The 17,516-nt window shown below is 36.7% G+C and overlaps 1 protein-coding gene across 1 annotated transcript; it reads left to right on the top strand.

The window, feature by feature from the left end:
- The first annotated feature begins 196 nt into the window (after nucleotides 1–196).
- On the top strand, nucleotides 197–14,893 carry LOC306868996 (3 beta-hydroxysteroid dehydrogenase type 7-like). Its single transcript, XM_079415516.1, has 8 exons — nucleotides 197–272; nucleotides 475–606; nucleotides 5,127–5,370; nucleotides 8,397–8,552; nucleotides 9,996–10,104; nucleotides 11,806–11,905; nucleotides 12,592–12,754; nucleotides 13,673–14,893. The coding sequence occupies exons 3-8, from the start codon at nucleotides 5,211–5,213 to the stop codon at nucleotides 14,086–14,088; spliced, it is 1,104 nt and encodes a 367-aa protein (XP_079271642.1). The 5' UTR covers nucleotides 197–272; nucleotides 475–606; nucleotides 5,127–5,210; the 3' UTR covers nucleotides 14,089–14,893.
- Nucleotides 14,894–17,516: the final 2,623 nt, after the last annotated feature.

The raw sequence follows: 17,516 nt of genomic DNA, 5'->3' as shown, positions 1-17,516 counted from the left end.
TCACAATCCAATTACATCACCCCACTGAAAGAGAAGACAACAGCATTGAAATGCAATCTCATGGCATGATCCACTTTGTTAATTTAACAGTCACTGATCTCTGTTGTCCATGTCAGTATTTTCCCTACCTCTTTTAGCTCCTGCATTGTGCATTTTGCTGAAGTTTTAGTTTTCAGTCTCATGGCTCCTGGCCAGCATTACAGTGGGATTTAGTTGGATGTGCATTATCTCTCTTGCCGTTGAAAGAGGCAATAGCAGATAAAGCATTGAGAGTGAGTAGCATTTCTAAACTGTCTTCAGATTTTTGTAGATTTGGGCTATTGTTGCATAGACTCTAAATCTACTGTAAGTGTTTAAGATGTATCTGTTTGTAATTTTATTTATGGATGCAAAGTTATTTTATTTTGATCCACTAAGGCAGTATCAATAACTTCGCTATTACTTCCTCTCTTTCACCATGTTCCTGCATTCGAGCTGTTTAATGCGAGGCGGAAGCATGTAGTTTGCAGAGAGAAAGAGAGAAACACCTCAAAAATGATACCGGAAACAAACGTCAAGGTTGAGCTCACTGGATTCATTGAAAAAAAAATGAGGAAATCTACTGAGGTAAGGGCTCATTTCAAATAGGAATAGATGCGTTTTGAATATCTTCTAGGGCTAAACTCATTATTTTTAAGACCTTTAAGCAAAGATACAGGAGCAAGAAGAGAGAGAGAAAGCAAGGGGGATAAAATGGGTTAAAATATTAATGATGTATTTATTCTGGGTTACACTGGGTGGCCAAACCTTCCCTGAAATGTGCGTCTGCTTCTAGGTAAATTCAGCTGATGTGAAAAAAGCCGCAGTCAGTCACGGATTGAGTCACACTCTGATACTGCGACAACCTATTTTTTTTTTTTTTTCACTGGTTTACCTTTCACGGAAACTGAAGCACTGTACTCATTCTGCAGAGGAAACCTGAGAGCGCTGTTTTGGGTGTAAAAGACAGGACATGTCGACACAAACCACGAATACTCTGAAACAATTCCTCTGTGTCGGTCGTGTCTGTGTGACGTTATTCCACGTCTTCGGTGCCGGAGTTTCCCCGAGGCACCGGCGGTGACCCGCTAATGCCGATAGTTGCGCTCCTGATAGGTCGTGAGCCGCACTGGTGCTTATACATGCCAGCAATTTACCATGACCTAAACAGAAGGTGTTTTTAACATCAAAACTAAAACATTCACTATAGTTCGCGGTAAATAAATAGGCCTAAAAGAAAATTGTAATAATTATGATGAAATCATATGGACATGTAAGGACATTATATAGCCTATGCACATTTACATTTAGTAATTTAGCAGACGCTTTTATCCAAAGCGACTTACAAATGAGGACAACAGAAGCAATCAAAATCAACAAAAGAGCAATGATACGCAAGTGCTATAACAAGTTGCTGGCCTAAAGCAGTACACATAGCAAGGATTTTTTTTTTTAAATGATATAATAAATAAGAAAACAGATAGGATAGAAAAAGAATAGAGCAAGCTAGTGTTAGAGGCCCTTTTTTGCATGCATATATATATATATATATATATCAGTGGCGATTTCTTTAAGACTGCAAGGGAAGCTCAGCTTCCCCTATAATGTCAAAAAATTAATGGTCAAACATGTACTATTGTGTTAACATTTTATTGATTAAAAATGCGTTAGAACACGTTCATCTCGAAGACGAGTTCGTTCAGAATCAGCTACATATAGCAGGAGACTCGATTTCCTTCTCATATAGTCCCGTAGCATCAGTGTATTTGCCTGTTGAAGCCCAGCGTCCATTGACTTCTATGGAGCTGCTTTGAACAGTTTTTTTCAGTGCTTCAAAACTAGACGGTCATTGGATAAATGCTGCGATTATGTCCCGCCCCCGGACGCTCAGCGTCTCTGGGGGTGAATGGAGGAGTGGGCGGGGCTGGACTCCGGGCTTCTGCGTGATGATTGGAGGGTTTGTCGAAAGACTGCATCTCCTTTTGATTGACAGCGATTGTGTCCTATAAGAAGTCGCTGATGCTGAAGCCATTCGAGCCAGTGTTGCCAATTTAGCGACTTTTCAGACCACCCTAGTGACTTTTCAGACCACCCTAGCGACCTTTTTCCCCAAAAGTGACTAGCGACAAATCTAGCGACTTCTTTGACAAACCTTAGCGAGTCTCTGTGATCGCTGGTACTGCCGCAACGGCGCGAGGTCAGCGCGCACGCACCTCTTTCTCTGTTCAGTGAGCGGCTGAGAGGAGCAGCGCGTTCAGTTCAAATAGATATTATGTTGCTTCTCTAATTTTACATGCAAATATAGCCGAAATCACAGCACAGGAATTGTCTTGTCTTATCTTGTGTGTATTATTTGATTTCATCAGACGACGGCTCGATTATAAATTAGGATTTTTGTGCAGACTAACTTCTTGGAAGGGAGAGCTGGTTATGTATTCTTAAAGGGCTGCGTTTCAGTCACTATTTCATATTTATCCCGTTGACTGACAACATAAACAGTAAAATATATAAAGGAGAACAGTTTTATTGAGAATTTGGCTGCATTAAAATGCAGTATGAGCACAGAGAGACAAACAAATGTAAAAGGCAATATGACGCGATGACGTAATTAATATGCTAATTAGCGCATGACGTCATCTGGCGACATTTAGCGACTTTTCAAACTGGCTTTAGCTACTTAGTACTTTCCATCGAAAGAAGTTGGCAACACTGATTCGAGCTCAGTCCCATAGTGGACTTGGCAAGTGTAGTCAAAAGACAAACTGCTGCAACCTATTTCTTGATATTTGCTTGGCGAAATTGCTGGCCAATTTTCATTATACGTTTCACACAATTATACACCACATTCCTTGTTTCAGTTTAACCTAATTCCCACATTTCCTCCGTCGAGTTTAATGTTTTTTTAGATCGTTTGTTCATTCATTCATACAGTAGGCCAGGCGGTGAACTAGCCAGCTAGCAAACTGCACACGATGGCAGAATTTACGTATAAATAAATGGACAATTTTTATGATGTAGGCCGAAAATGAGCTTCCCCTCTTTGAAAGACCAGCAGCCGCCACTGATATATATATATAGGATATATATTAGGGCCTATTCTATTAGCCAACAGAAAGGTTTTAAAAGGATTTTAGTCTTGGCTACTTGCATGTTGATTATGCTACACTGACTTTTTTTCAGATATATAAATATTCCTTATAAATTAAAATGACTTTTTGTTCAGAAACTGAAAACAGGTTTGTCATAGCTGTATTGTGTCATTTTGTTAATGAATTGCATTTTTAATGCATTTTTTTTTCATACAAAAGTGTGTCACATCTTTGACCATGAAGACCCTTGATGGTCATGAAGTGATTTCTGGAACCCTCTGGAGCCGTGTGACATGCTGCCTGCGCTTCACTAATGTAACACAATAAACTAACTCGGGAATACTAATATACAGAACAGGGGTTACCAAACTCAGTCCTGGAGGGTCGGTATCCTGCAGTGTTCCAACTTGCCTCAGCACACCGGCCTGAAAGTTTCAAGTATACCCAAGACCTTGGTTAGCTGCTTCAGGTGTGTTTGATTAGGGTTTGAGCTAAACTCTGCAGGACACCGGCCCTCCAGGACCGAGTTTGGTAACCCCTGTTCTATATATTAGTATTTCCGAGCTGTTTGTGATGAGAGTCATCCTGTTGTTCACCACCTATTCATATCCAAGCTGGCTTCTCTTGGGAAAGATTCTCAACCTGAAATTGTTGCCTCATTCTTTTTGTCTTAGTTTGTTTGTTTTAAACACCGCACTGCTATTTACCTTGATTTCATATTTTTTAAAGAAAAAAATCTCTAATAGCCTATTAAATTCTTGAGATTGTTTTGTCTATAATGTCTCAGCTCTTATGTCAGGTTGAGCTGTTGACCTGATGTAACCAGTACTAGCCCAACAGCTAAACAGTTTTGCAAATCCTCTTGCTTAAATTTGCTCTCATCTGCAGTTTTCTCCCATGGAGCGTTGAAGATTATGCAAAAAGTAGCCGTTTTGAAAGTGCTGGTAGGGCGTTTTGTGTTATTTTGGTGACTTTTAACATTTAAACACTAACACACTCTTCTCTCTTCACAAATTGTCACATGTTCTGTTTTAACAGGTTAAATTGCATTTGATATGGGTTAAATGGTCCTGTCCTTGACTGGAGATTGTTTTTGTGATTAAAGTTGTGATCATTGTGTTAATTTTTAACTACTCACACACTTTGTGATTTAGCAACTTACAGTAAAGAAGGCTCTGTCCTATCTGGCCCAAACAGATCAAAACTGTGTATAGATATGTCTAACATTTCCGTTATACTGAAACAAATTCCTTGCATTGATTGGTACAGACACAACACGTAACAACAACATTACGGTATCAGAATGAATCACAGGATGAATTTTAACTTTGTGTGCGTGACTTCATGTTATGGACTTGTAAGTGGTTATGCACAAAAAGACACTAATTAAAAAAAGTCAAATGGAAAAAGAAAATAATTAGCACCAGTGGGATGAGCTTGTGCATGTCTCAGTCCTCAATATTTGTGAAGTTGACCCAAAAGATTTTAATCATTGAAAGGCTGAGGCTTTAGGTGAAATTTAGCAGTGTATAAGAGAAATTGTATATTTTAGGTCCTGTAACTGATCCCCATTTCTTGAACTCATTTGAGAGGCAGTTTTAACATTAAGTGACATGACATCTGACGCACAGATGCCACTATGCTCCGTGACACTTCCGGTTTTCAGTGGCATATGTCAATGGACTGCGTCTTGTGTCACTGACATGGTCTCGGTGGGTGTCGGCATGTGCCAGTGGCATCTGTGCGTCAGATCTCATGCCACTTAAAGTAAAAAATCCTGCTGACTCGTTTTTGACTTCACAAGTCTATTTTATTTTAAATAGATTATCTATCTGTCTGTCTGTCTGTCTTAACGTGCAATGTTTAAAGAGCAGTGTTCTTTTAACTCCAATATATGGACAGGGGCGGGCATAATGCACAGCAGATTTGGAGGAGTTATACAGCCTGTCAACACTCCCTGTGTCTTGGGGGGATTTAAAAGAGCTGTTCCTAATTTGTTGGACTTGTCTTTATGTTCAGTTGCATTCGCAGAGCCCGCCTCGGTAAACATTGACGAATAAACACTTCAGTCGACACCAGGAGAGGATCCAACAGCGTAACAATATGTCTCGTGAGAAGTCGAAGTTAACTTACGTGATAACTGGAGGATGCGGTTTCCTCGGGCAGCACCTGTTGAGAGTTTTGTTGGAGAAGGAAGAAAATATCAAGGAGATAAGGCTTTTCGATAAAAACGTTTACCCAAGTCTACAAAGTCACAGTAAAGGTAAGAAACACGTGAAACAAACTGTTCATTATAATGATTAGGAGCTTGTTAGTGCCCACAGTGATTAGAAATAGACTTATTGTTGAACATTACGACACAGTGATCGTGTTTAATGTAGTTATTCTGGATACCACGACGCTACGTGCGTCTTTTGGAAAAGGCTTGATGTCATAACCAGATGTTTCCTCAATTAATTTCACACTGACTCATTTATTTAATCTCCAAAGTACATTTAAATCACAGAGGATGCTATTTTTGTCAGGTTTTTAATATATGTAACATTAAATTATGTGTTGAGCTTTTTATAATCGTGTTTTTGAATTTTGACTGGAAATGACACGTGCTTATAAAATATATATCCACTGGATTTACATCGATCATTCTTTATCTTCTAAATCGTATTTCATGTCGAGATGCGCTTTCATTTCTCAGAATGACACTGTTAACCAGTGTTGGGGAAAGTTACTTTTAAAAGTAATGCATTACAATACTGCGTTACTCACTAAAGTAACTAATTAAGTTACTTTCTATGGGAAGTAATGCGTTGCGTTACTTTTGCGTTACTTTTTAAATATGAGCAGGGCTTGATTGTTTGTTTAATACAAGAAGTTCTATTTATAGCAAATGTAAAAGCCCTTTCACACCAAAAAGTGTAATGAATAAACCTCAGGCTGAAGGAAGAGTAAATTCACGTCTGTACAGTAGAACACAGGAGAAGAAGGTTCAACACTCTTCAGCAATAAAAACAACAAAGCACAATTGTTAGTTTATCTAAAGTCATTTTTGCTTATTAGTATGGTTGAACTGGATCATCAAAGGTCAGCAGCAAAGACATTGGTTAATAAAATGGGATTAGATACATTTGTGTTATTTAACATTTAATTATTGCAGGTTTGTGTCATATTCTGAGTTTGCATTTCACTGTTTTAATTCATTTTGATGAATACTAAATCTGTTTTTGCGAGTGAGATGAATTAATTTTCACATTTAGTCTAGAACTACAGTAACAGCATGTTCACTGTCAGTCAATAAATAGGAAAAAAGTAACTCAGATATTTTCCTGTAAATTAAAAAGTAATGCGTTACTTTACTAGTTACTTGAAAAAAGTAATGTTATTACGTAACTTGCGTTACTTGTAATGCGTTACCCCAACACTGCTGTTGACGCCTTGGTAACTAAGTGGTTGTGTTGTAAATGACGCCACAAAACCTAGAGTCTTGTAATATTTTTTGAAACTTTGAGAAATCTCTTATTTATACAGCATGAAAAGATATATTGTTTTTATATTCTCTCTTTAGATTATCATAGTTCTTAAAATTTATTTTTTTCATGCAGGCATGGGGAAAATTTTCTGAGTTGGGGTAAAACACAAAAGTGCCCATCATTAAAGAAACACTCTTTATTTTATTAACTAGTTCCTGAGAATTTGTCGGCATTCGTGATGTTCACAGTATAGGGTGTAGTTTCTGTAAGTGACCACTGCCCAGGGGAAACATCTGTTGTTTCTATGACTCCAATAACCGGAAAGAGCATTGAAAAGGCAGAGGAAATGGAAACGTTCATTCATAACCTTGGCTTTATTTGTGTATATTCGGGCTTTGTTCAGTTGGCAAGGTCAGGCCACACCAGTCCATCCAGACCAGTCTCTTACGCTCACTGTCCTTTGCTCCACCAGGATGGTCCATCCGGCTGATGTCCTTCTCCGAAAAATGGGATTTTGGGATCTTATTCACTGTATTCACCAACCCTCATTGATCACATTATTATGGAGAAACTGATCTCTCATTTTCAGCAATTATGTAGCGCTTCTTAGCTGAAGTACAATGTCCTTTTACGCTATATCACTATGCAACGTCAGCCAGAGGAATATATGCACGAGGGAAGTTAGACTTTGAATTTGGTTATCTGGTTCTAATTTGTGTGCCAAATGTTTTTTATTAGCCAGAGTTGTTTTATTCTTTTATCTAGTGGGTCTCGTACAAGAAGTATCCATTGTCCTGCCCTAATGTATTCTAGTCCTCACATCTATTGCTAGTTTTTATCCCAGGGTCTAATGGGGGAAAGTTCACTTTACTTCCACAAAGATACTTGAAACTGACAACAGCAGCATGTGGTCAAAGTCCAAATGGCTATAGAAAGAGTTTAGATAACCTTTTTTTTTTTTAATCAGAAGCGAACATTGACCTACTTGCATAGTGAGCTAGTAAGTGCTTTTTGTATGTGACTGATTTTGTGTTACTACTTGGATAGCTTTGTTCATAGGCATTTGTTACTTATTACGATTATAAAGCTAAGTTAATTAACCATCACACAGATGTGAGGCATCCTGGAGACGTGTTTATTTGAACATCTGCAATGAACAGCAGCTGATATGGCTCACAGTAATTATTGTTTGTCTTGTGTAGAGGTTCAAAAACCTGTAATTCTGTGGAGTTGTTAAATGCATACATCCAAAAGCAACTGGAAACTACAGAGATCAGAAAAATGCTACATCATTTCTTTGCAGAGCAGTCATGAATGACTGTGTTCATTGTGCCAAACATATCTGCTAGTGATAATGAGAACAATGCATTTTGTTTACCAGCACGAGGGTGTTGTTTCCGCCAAGTAGATGGCGTTTATTGTTTGCTTCCTGTTTTCGATAATTGTGTCATTGTAAATCAAGAATATCACTTACGATCCTACAAATTATATCAGGAAACTTCCCAAGGTGAATCGTAGAGATAACAGGATGCTATCCAGAATGACCTTGGTTACACCCTTATTCACTGGAATACATGAACTATGTTGTGCTACAAGGAATACAGATGTTTGTCAGTAGACTCCTCTACTATTGAAATCTTTTCATTATATAACAATAGCTTTATTATACATACTGGTAGTCACATCAGTTCTCAGCTGCCTGTCTGTTTGCATGACAACTACCTTATTATACATAAAAACCCTTTATATAGATACGCCTGCGTACCAGAATTCTAATAATATGCTTTTAACAATGCACTGTATTTTACTGTTTTATTCGCAGAGCATGTGAAAGTGGTGGCGGTACCGGGAGATATAACAGACTATGGGAGTGTGCGTGATGCCTTTCAGGGAGCAGACCTGGTTTTCCACGCAGCTAGTTTGGTTGATGTGTGGTATAAGGTCCCTGAGAAGGCCATCTATGCTGTCAATGTACAAGGTGAGTGAAGAATAAGCTAGCATGGCTTTGTAGAAGTGATGTCAGTGTTTTGCACTTTGAAAAGGGTTTAGGAGTTAGCTTCAGAATACAGTTTAGGAAATAAACTTTGAAATGCATAGTAGATAGACTGGAGATTACTACAAGATTAAAAATACACTACTTAAACAGGTTGGAAAGCTCACCAAGGCCGTATTTATTTGATCAACAAATACAGTAAAAACTCTAATATTGTGAAAATATTATTACAATTTAAAAAAAACGTTTTCTATTTTAATATATTATGAAATGTAATTTATTCCAGTGATGGCAAGGCTGAATTTTCAGCATCATTACTCCAGTCTTCAGGGTCACATGATCCTTCAGAAATCATTCTAATATGATTTGCTGCTCAAGAAATTTCTTATCAATGTTTACTTGAAATTGTGTTGTTTTTCTTCAGAATTCCATGACAAAGTTCTGCAGTTTTTGAAAAAAAAGAGAGAATTTCTTTTAAAACGTCTTACTGACCTCAAACGGTAGTGGTTTTTTTTTATTGTTAGAGTAGGTGTTTTGTATGTTTTGGTTTCTCCCACAGTTTTCCTTTTGGTGACATTTCCAGTAACCTTAAAGCTTTACGGTCTGTTTAGTCCAGAAATGCATCATTTACTCTCACAAAGGCGGCGGGAATTCTCGTCTTTTTCTTACTGCATGTATAATGAAGTGAGCGCAATAGGATCAAAAATATGTTGTTTTTAACCATAGACAATAAATCCTCCTGCAAGCCTAGACCGATCATGTGGCTTTATGAGAAATAGAGCACATACAGTTTCATCAAAAAGGTCAACTCTAGCATCACCACCTGCATGAGTAAAAACATCTATTACCACAGATATGATTATTTGTTTGTGTGTTTAGATTGCTCTCATCCATTTAATTTGTTTTACACTTATTCATCAGCATGTTTTCAATTCAGACTGCTTGTTACTGGTTAAGGGTTCTTAACATGTTTTGAGGCCTGTGTCGTTATAGTATTAATAGATACAGACAAACCCATGGGATACAGATGAAAATAAGAGTTTTTGTACTGGAATTTTCCTTTAGTTTGGATCCTCTCTTATCATATCATTCTTTCCTTTGTGCTCACATTTGCACTCCACCTTACTTCTCTAGAAATCTTCTCTTTAAATACCACTGAATGATCTGGATGGTAAAAAAGTCACTTGATATCTGAAACTTCAGAAAGCATTTGAATAGCTGATGGCTTTCATGTTCAGGCTTCCAGCTGCATCAGAGCATTACTTGGAATTTAGGCATTGGGTCGTCAGTTTCAAGCTTAATGATTCTCAATAATGTCAGTTAACATCAGCACTACTAAATTTTTAGTAGCGTTCCTGTTTTCTTCACCCTCTTGGTGTTGTCATGTGTTTTTAATATTTATTCTTTTTGCATGTGGTTCTCCATCAGGGACGGAAAATGTAATAAACGCATGTGTGGAAATCGGTATTCAGTATTTGATCTATACAAGCTCCATGGAGGTGGTCGGTCCAAATGTAAAAGGAGATGCATTCATCAGGTAAGTGTCTTTATTTTAGCTGTTTATGTAAAAAACTCTTTACAAAGTAATGTTTTAATTTCAAAATATTCACTAAAACTAAATAGTTCAAAGTTTTTAAAGGATTTAGTTATCGTGGAGGGAATGTCTGAGAGAATTGAAGGGAAGGGTTTGAACATGCTGAACACATTCTGTAATGATACATCAGAATTCCGCAGCGTACACAACATTCTATCTTGACATATCTTTCACATTGAAGGATTACAGGCCACAGTCAAGATGAACATGGTCTGGAAATGCTATTCCAACTTTCAATAAATGTCTTTAAAGAGAGAGAGTCTATGTTTATGCTGTTTTCATAAGTCACTTGATAAGTGACACTTGAATGTCTCAAAGCACGTCTTGTGATGATGTCATGTTTTAATGTTGTGATCGTTGAAGTATCAGTTGCCAGCTCTGTAAATAGTCAGGCCTGATGGACTCTAGTGAAACCCATGTATTTTGCATGTTTTGATGTTAAAATGTGGGTTTGAAGTACTACACTGTAATTGGTTGATGAAAACACAATCCATTAGCCAAAAAATGTAATAAACAAACATGCAAGGGGCGTATCATGTGTATGAGTTTGGGAATGCTCTGTTGTGGTTTGGCCTAGAAATCAAGCAAAGAAAAATGTGTCACTCGGTCTTATCAGGGACCCAAATGACTTTTAAGTAGTTTCACATCTGACAGTGCAACAAAGGCTTTTGACTGAAGTAGTCTTGCCTAGAACTTTAAAACAGAGCAAAGCCTTGAAAGCTTTCCATTACTGCTAGAAATATTAACATTTTCCTGGGAGAGTGACTAACACACACACACACACACACACATTTTTATTCCTCTCAGATATGAGTAATGAAAGTAGATGGAAAGATGGATTTTATTATATTTATATGTAAATATATGTAATTATTTCAAAAGCATCAGCATTATATTTCATCTCTCCCCCTTTCTCTCACCTTTTCTCCACATTTTTATCAAGTCCTTGTGGAGTGTTTTGATATTTAATGTTGCTAAACATTGGTTGCTTGCCATTGGTAATGCCTTTCTAAGGTCATGATAATAAAACTGTTTTTGCTGGAAAGTATGTGCTGCCAGAGCCAACTATTAAAAAAACAAAACAATAAATAAAAAAACCTTGCTTTGGAAATGTGTTATAATATCAGTGCTGCTTTTACTTTATATTAAATGCTACAGTAAAATGAAACAAAATATTTCTATAAATAATTGTCATTAATAACAAACCCCAACCCAACTCAAACCCAGAGTTATACCTTAAAATAACTACTACTTATACATGCATACATACATACTCAAATCCAATATTTTACCTAACATTTTAGATTTTACAATCACTCAGGAAAGATAGACAGGGATAGGCGTCAAGTTTGTTTGAATCGGTTATGTTTGGCCATCGTTTGGATATAGTGTCATTCTGTGCATGCATTTCACATTTCTTCTGTGCAAGCTGCAAGAATGCATCTGTGTCTACTCATTTAGAGGGCAGAGGATATACAAAGAGAGTGAGCATTATGGGTCTGAATTTGGGTATAATTTGACAGCACTGGTCGGTCGGGCACATGATTTCAGTTAAAGACCTTGTTTAGACTTCAACTTAATGCCTTAACTACCTTTTCATTTTGCCCAGATTTTAACTCTTGCTGTTGTTCTTCCTTGACACAGAGGGAATGAGGATACTCCATATAATATATTTCATGAGATGCCTTACCCTAAGACCAAAGCCGAAGCCGAGAAAATGGTGCTGGGGGCCAATGGCACAAAGGTACCACACAATCCAGTGGAGTACAACAATCAAGCATTGATTTAGAATGGACCCTGACTTTCCCTTTTTAGCATGTTTAATTATATAGAAAAAGTACAATCTTCATTTACAAACACACAGAGTTTGATTAATAAATTGAAGCAGCTTTCTAATTTTGTTTTAGCCATTAATAAAGCTGTTTTCCATCTTTAATTCACATGTAGGAAGTTAGCTGATAAAGTTACTGTTCTTCTAAACTCACCATTTGTTTTTAAGACTACATTCAGGTGATGCATACTACATGTTTGCATTTTTACCAGTCTAGCAAGTTTAACTTAAAGTTTAATCAAATCTACTGACATTCTGATGACATTGGAACTCATGCTTCTCATTTCATTGGTCTAGTTGCTATTTTCCAACTTTCCACAATACTGCACCCACCCAAACCCAAGGGAAATGAACATCACATAGCAAGTTGAAGCCTTAAATTATTGTGTATGGTTGGTTATAGTTACACATTTGCTCTTTTTGTTTCATCAAGCCATGCATCTATTGGCGTTTCCCAGTAAATAATATAAATCTTTGTAAAGTTATTGATGCATCTTGTGCATCTGAGTGAACTATAATGAAAGACAATCTCTTTGCTTTTCTGCTGATGTCAATTATTGATTTCTTTCTCTCTCCTTTGTCCCACTCTCCATGATTAGGTAAATGGAGGGAACACTCTCTACACATGCTCACTACGGCCAACAGGTATCTATGGGGAACAGCATCAGCTCATGAAGGACTTCTATCTGAATGGGGTGCAGACAGGTGGTTGGGTGATCAGGGGAGTTCCACGGAACTCAGAGCACGGAAGGGTCTATGCAGGTAACCATCAGACTCCTGGTGACAGCAGAACACAGTGACCATGGCAACAGTGGAACTCAGAAGAATGGCTTCGTTTTTTGATAGAATTTCAGTTGATTTGATGTCAGTTTATCCTGTAGGGGAATTACAGTTAAACCTTATAACGTGTCTTATAAAACTATCACCAGAACAGTAAAGTAAAATGAATAAGAACAAAGTTCAAATTGATCACTCTTTTTCTATAAAAATATAAACATTTATATAATGACATTGCTTGTAATATAAACACCAGAATACATACATTAGTTTTAATTACTGTGATTATATTACATTTAATTTTAATACACTATGATTACATATTCATTACACGCTAGAAGATGGGATTAGAAATCCACTCCTTTTTATCTGAATCTGAAAAAATCTGTCTGTCACAGGACAGATCTTAGTCTAAGTTTTTAAACATTTTGATGCCACAGACCCCTAATTATAATATTCTCCATGCAAGGGCTCCCTTCCTAAAAAGGGAGCCATATATTTGTTTTATATAAAGACATTTGCAGTGTGAAAAAATAAATGTATTATAAAATAGTATCTAGAAAATATATTTTAATATTTAACTTTTTATTAGATTGTTTTTAGTTTTATAAACCTCAAGCATAAACCATGACCGTCAATAGAATCAGTTAATTATGATTAATCTAATTTTTGTCCAGACTTTAGAAAGAATAATAATAATTTAAATTAATTCAATTAAATTCAGTTCTGTGGTCCCCCTAGTACTCTTGGTTTTATTAAAAGGAAAAATAGCAGTACATAACATGTGATTTATCTATGCTGTTTGTATATTTATGTAATGGCTTTAAAATTGCTATAATTAAGTTGCGTAAGACTCAGCCCTGTAATCTTTAAATTACCTTGAATGTGTTTTTGTGCACGCAGGGAACGTGGCATGGATGCACTTGCTAGCCGCACGTGCTCTGCGTGAACATCCCTATAGGCTGGGTGGGGAATTTTATTTCTGTTATGACGACTCCCCATATAAGAGCTACGATGACTTCAACATGCAGTTCTTGTCGGCCTTCAACTTTCGCTCGTTGCACGTGTCAGTGTGGGTGCTGTGGTTCATAGCATGGATGAACGACCTGATACGCTGGCTCCTGAAGCCGTTCTACAACTACACCCCACTGCTCAACAGATACACACTCGCTGTGGCCTGCACATCCTTCACTGTCTGCACAGACAAGGCATTTCGTCACTTTCAGTACCGACCGCTCTACAGCTGGGAGGAGTGCCTGGCCCGCACACAGAGCTGGGTCAACACATTCCCTTTAGAAACTCGCACTAAGGACACCTAACAGCTGCTTCATTGTCAGGCGGACAGTTTTCATTAACACATCTGTGTCCAAAAATGAAAGATGAGAGGTTTTGTGATGCTGTGTGTCAAGCATGTGTCATGACTTTTCACCTGATGATGAACATTTGGGCGTTGTATTGCAGTATTCAGTATGTTTTCACATAAGTACACACAAACAGAGCACCTCTTAATTATATAATCGTAGATGATATGATCACAGTGATCTATTAGATGAATAAAAATATTTTAATTATTGATGTAACAATAACAGCTGGGAATATAATCTTTACATACAAGCACTTTTATGCAAAATGCACAAGTGAGGCTATTTTCATAGTAATTTACCAATACATACCTTATTGTATTCTGTATTGTATTCTGTAATCTGATAGCTGAATGTACTTTATCAGTTAAGTGTTATGTAATCCACCACATATAGGTGTATATGAATGCATTTCTTTGTCCAAGTCATTTCACAAACATTTAATAACATCACTGTTATATTATTATTTAGTCATTTAGCAGACGCTTTTATCCAAAGTGACTTAAAAATCAGGACAACAGAAGCAATCAATTGTAGTATTAAAACAACTAAAAACTGATCCAAAACTAAAAGCTAAAACTTTTTAAATACTACCTATACACATTTTAGGAATAAAGAAATTAAAAATGACAAATGCATACAACAAAATTAAAAAACTTTACATTTAAATGAAAAACAAAAAATATAAAGCTAAAAACTATTTAAAATATTAAAGAAAAAAGGTATAAGAGTATAATAATGATTATAACATAACACTAAGCCAAACACCAAAAAAACAACCCCACACACACATACATAAATATATATATATATATATATATATATACATACACATTTATAAATATATATATATATATAGTGTCCTCCAAAAGTATTGGAACAGTAAGGCCAATTCCTTTATTTTTGCTGTAGACTGACAACATTTGGGTTTGACATCAAAAGATGAATATGAGATGAGAGATTAATATTTCAGCTTTTATTTACAGGTCATTTTCATCTGGATCTGATACACAACTTAGAAGATAGCACCTTTTGTTTGAACCCACTCATTTTTCATGTTACCAAAAGTATTGGAACAGATAGAATTAACATAGATTAAAGTGAAAAAGACTTAATATTTAGTTGGCAATCCTTTGCTTTCAATAACATCAATGCATCAAGCCTGTGACCCACTGACATCACCAAACTTTAGCATTCTTCTTTTGTGATGCTTTTCCAGGCTTTCACCGCAGCCTCTGGGGGTTTGGGGGGTTACTCTCGTCAGTCTCTTCTTTAGCAGGTAAAATGCATACTCTACAGGGTTTAAGTGTGGAGACTGACTTGGCCAGTCTAAAACTTTCCACTTCTTGCCCCTGATGAACTCCTTTGTTGTTTTGGCACTATGTTTTGGGTCATTATCTTATATTATATTTCTGTAGACTTGTGAGTTAATTTTGCTGCTGCCATCATGCGTTACATCATTAATGAAGATGAATGAGCCTGTCCCAGAAGAAGCGATGAAAGCCCAAGCCATTACATTACTTGTGTAGTGTGTACACTGTGTTTCAGATGAGCTTGTATGTTTGGGATCATTAGCAGATGCTTTCCTTCTCCAAACTTTAGCCTTTCCATCACTTTGGTCCATAAAATCAGTCCATAAAACCTTGTCCCAGAATTTTTGAGACTCGTCTCCTATTCTTCTTGTTAATGAGTGGTTTGCATCTTCTGGTGTAGCCTCTGTACTTTTGTTCATTAAGTCTTCTGCGAACAGTAGATTGTGATACCTTCATTCCTGCCCTCTGGAGGTTGTTGTTGATGTCACTAACAGTTGTTTTAGGGTCTTTCTTTACAGCTGTCACAATCTTTCTGTCATCAACTGCATGTTTTCCTTGATCTACCTGTTTGAGGTGTGTTACTCAGTACACCAGTGGTTTCTTTCTTCCTCAGGAGATTCCAAATGGTTGTACTTGCTATTGCCAGTGTTTGTGCAATGGTTTGATTGATTTTTCATCTTCTCTGGGGTGGTGATGGCTAAGTGGATAAGACCCATGCCTTTGGTGTGAGAGACCCGGGTTCGAATCCACTGTGAGACACCAACGTGTCCCTGAGCAAGACACTTAACCCCTAGTTGCTCCAGAGGCGTGCGACCTCTGACATGTATAGCAATTGTAAGTCGCTTTGGATAAAAGCGTCAGCTAAATGAATAAATGTTTCTCTCAGCTTCACAATTGCTCGTTGTTCACCCATAGACACCTCTCTGGTTTTCATGTTGGTTACACGTCTAACTAACTATAAATGCAGTCTGCACGGATCTGAAACTGAGCGCAGACATTCAGTGCTATTTATCGTTTGAATAATCAATTAATAGGACACACCAGGGCAACAAAACACACCTGTCAGTCACATGTTCCAATACTTTTGGTATCATGAAAAATGGGTGGGTGCTATCTTCTAAATTGTGTATCAGATCCAGATGAAAATACCTGTAAATAAAAGCTGAAATGTTAATCTCTCATCTCATATTCATCTTTTGATGTCAAACCCAAATCTTTACAGTCTACAGCAAAAATAAAGGCATTGGCCTTACTGTTCCAATACTTTTGGAGGGCACTGTATATTTATATATATATATATATATATATATATATATATAATTTAATTTCCATTTAGTTTGTTGAAGTATTACAATAACTCAAATTAAGTAAAACTAAAACTTAATAAAAGACCTATAAAGACATAATAAATTCAGACATTATTTAACTAAAATTTAAATGGATGATAAATACAAATCACAACAGTATAGTTTATCAGTAATCCTAAGAAATAACACTACCAAACACACATGCTAAAAACAACAACTTACTAGTAAGAAATGGTTATATGAAGTGAAACAAGTAGTAAAAAAGAGGAGAAATAAAAAGTGATACTTCTATCCTTTGCTGGTGTCCCTGCCCGGTAGAGTCGATGGTCTTTACACTCTTCGGTCTTCGGCCATGGTAAACTAAGCTTTTTTATACCCATCTAACAAAATACTAATTGAATTTAGCTGGACACACTTTTCTTATTTTTCCACAACAAATGGCCAAGCAAGCGCAGACACTGACAAGATACGCGAGACAGAACGAGACCAAACGTGATTTCAGCACGTCTCCACACAGTAAACAAAATATATAGACAATTATGTGTTAATGAGCAAAAGCTTTTACATTAATTGTTTATTAAAATATTTGATTGTATGTTAAAAGAATTGCAAAACAAATTAAACAATTATATACATCTATTAAGCTTTTTGAACTTTATGCACATATAGTGCAGGCAAAATGTATAGTTTTCAGTACATCGGATCTTCTTTCTGCCTGCCATTAGATTACTTAAATGCAAACGTGGACAAAGTACACAACTCTATC

Source organism: Barbus barbus, assembly GCF_936440315.1.
Source record: "Barbus barbus genome assembly, chromosome: 4".
NCBI classification, from domain to species: Eukaryota; Metazoa; Chordata; class Actinopteri; order Cypriniformes; family Cyprinidae; genus Barbus; species Barbus barbus.
Note: the sequence above shows the minus strand (reverse complement) of the source record. Positions and strands in the feature narration are given on the sequence as shown.

Coding starts and splice junctions, on each gene's coding strand:
- LOC306868996 (XM_079415516.1), top strand. CDS start 5,211: ATGTCTCGTGAGAAGTCGAAGTTAACTTACGTGATAACTGGAGGATGC. Junction 8,553..9,995: donor CTATGCTGTCAATGTACAAG/GTGAGTGAAGAA, acceptor GTTCTCCATCAG/GGACGGAAAATGTAATAAAC. Junction 11,906..12,591: donor TGGGGGCCAATGGCACAAAG/GTACCACACAAT, acceptor CTCCATGATTAG/GTAAATGGAGGGAACACTCT.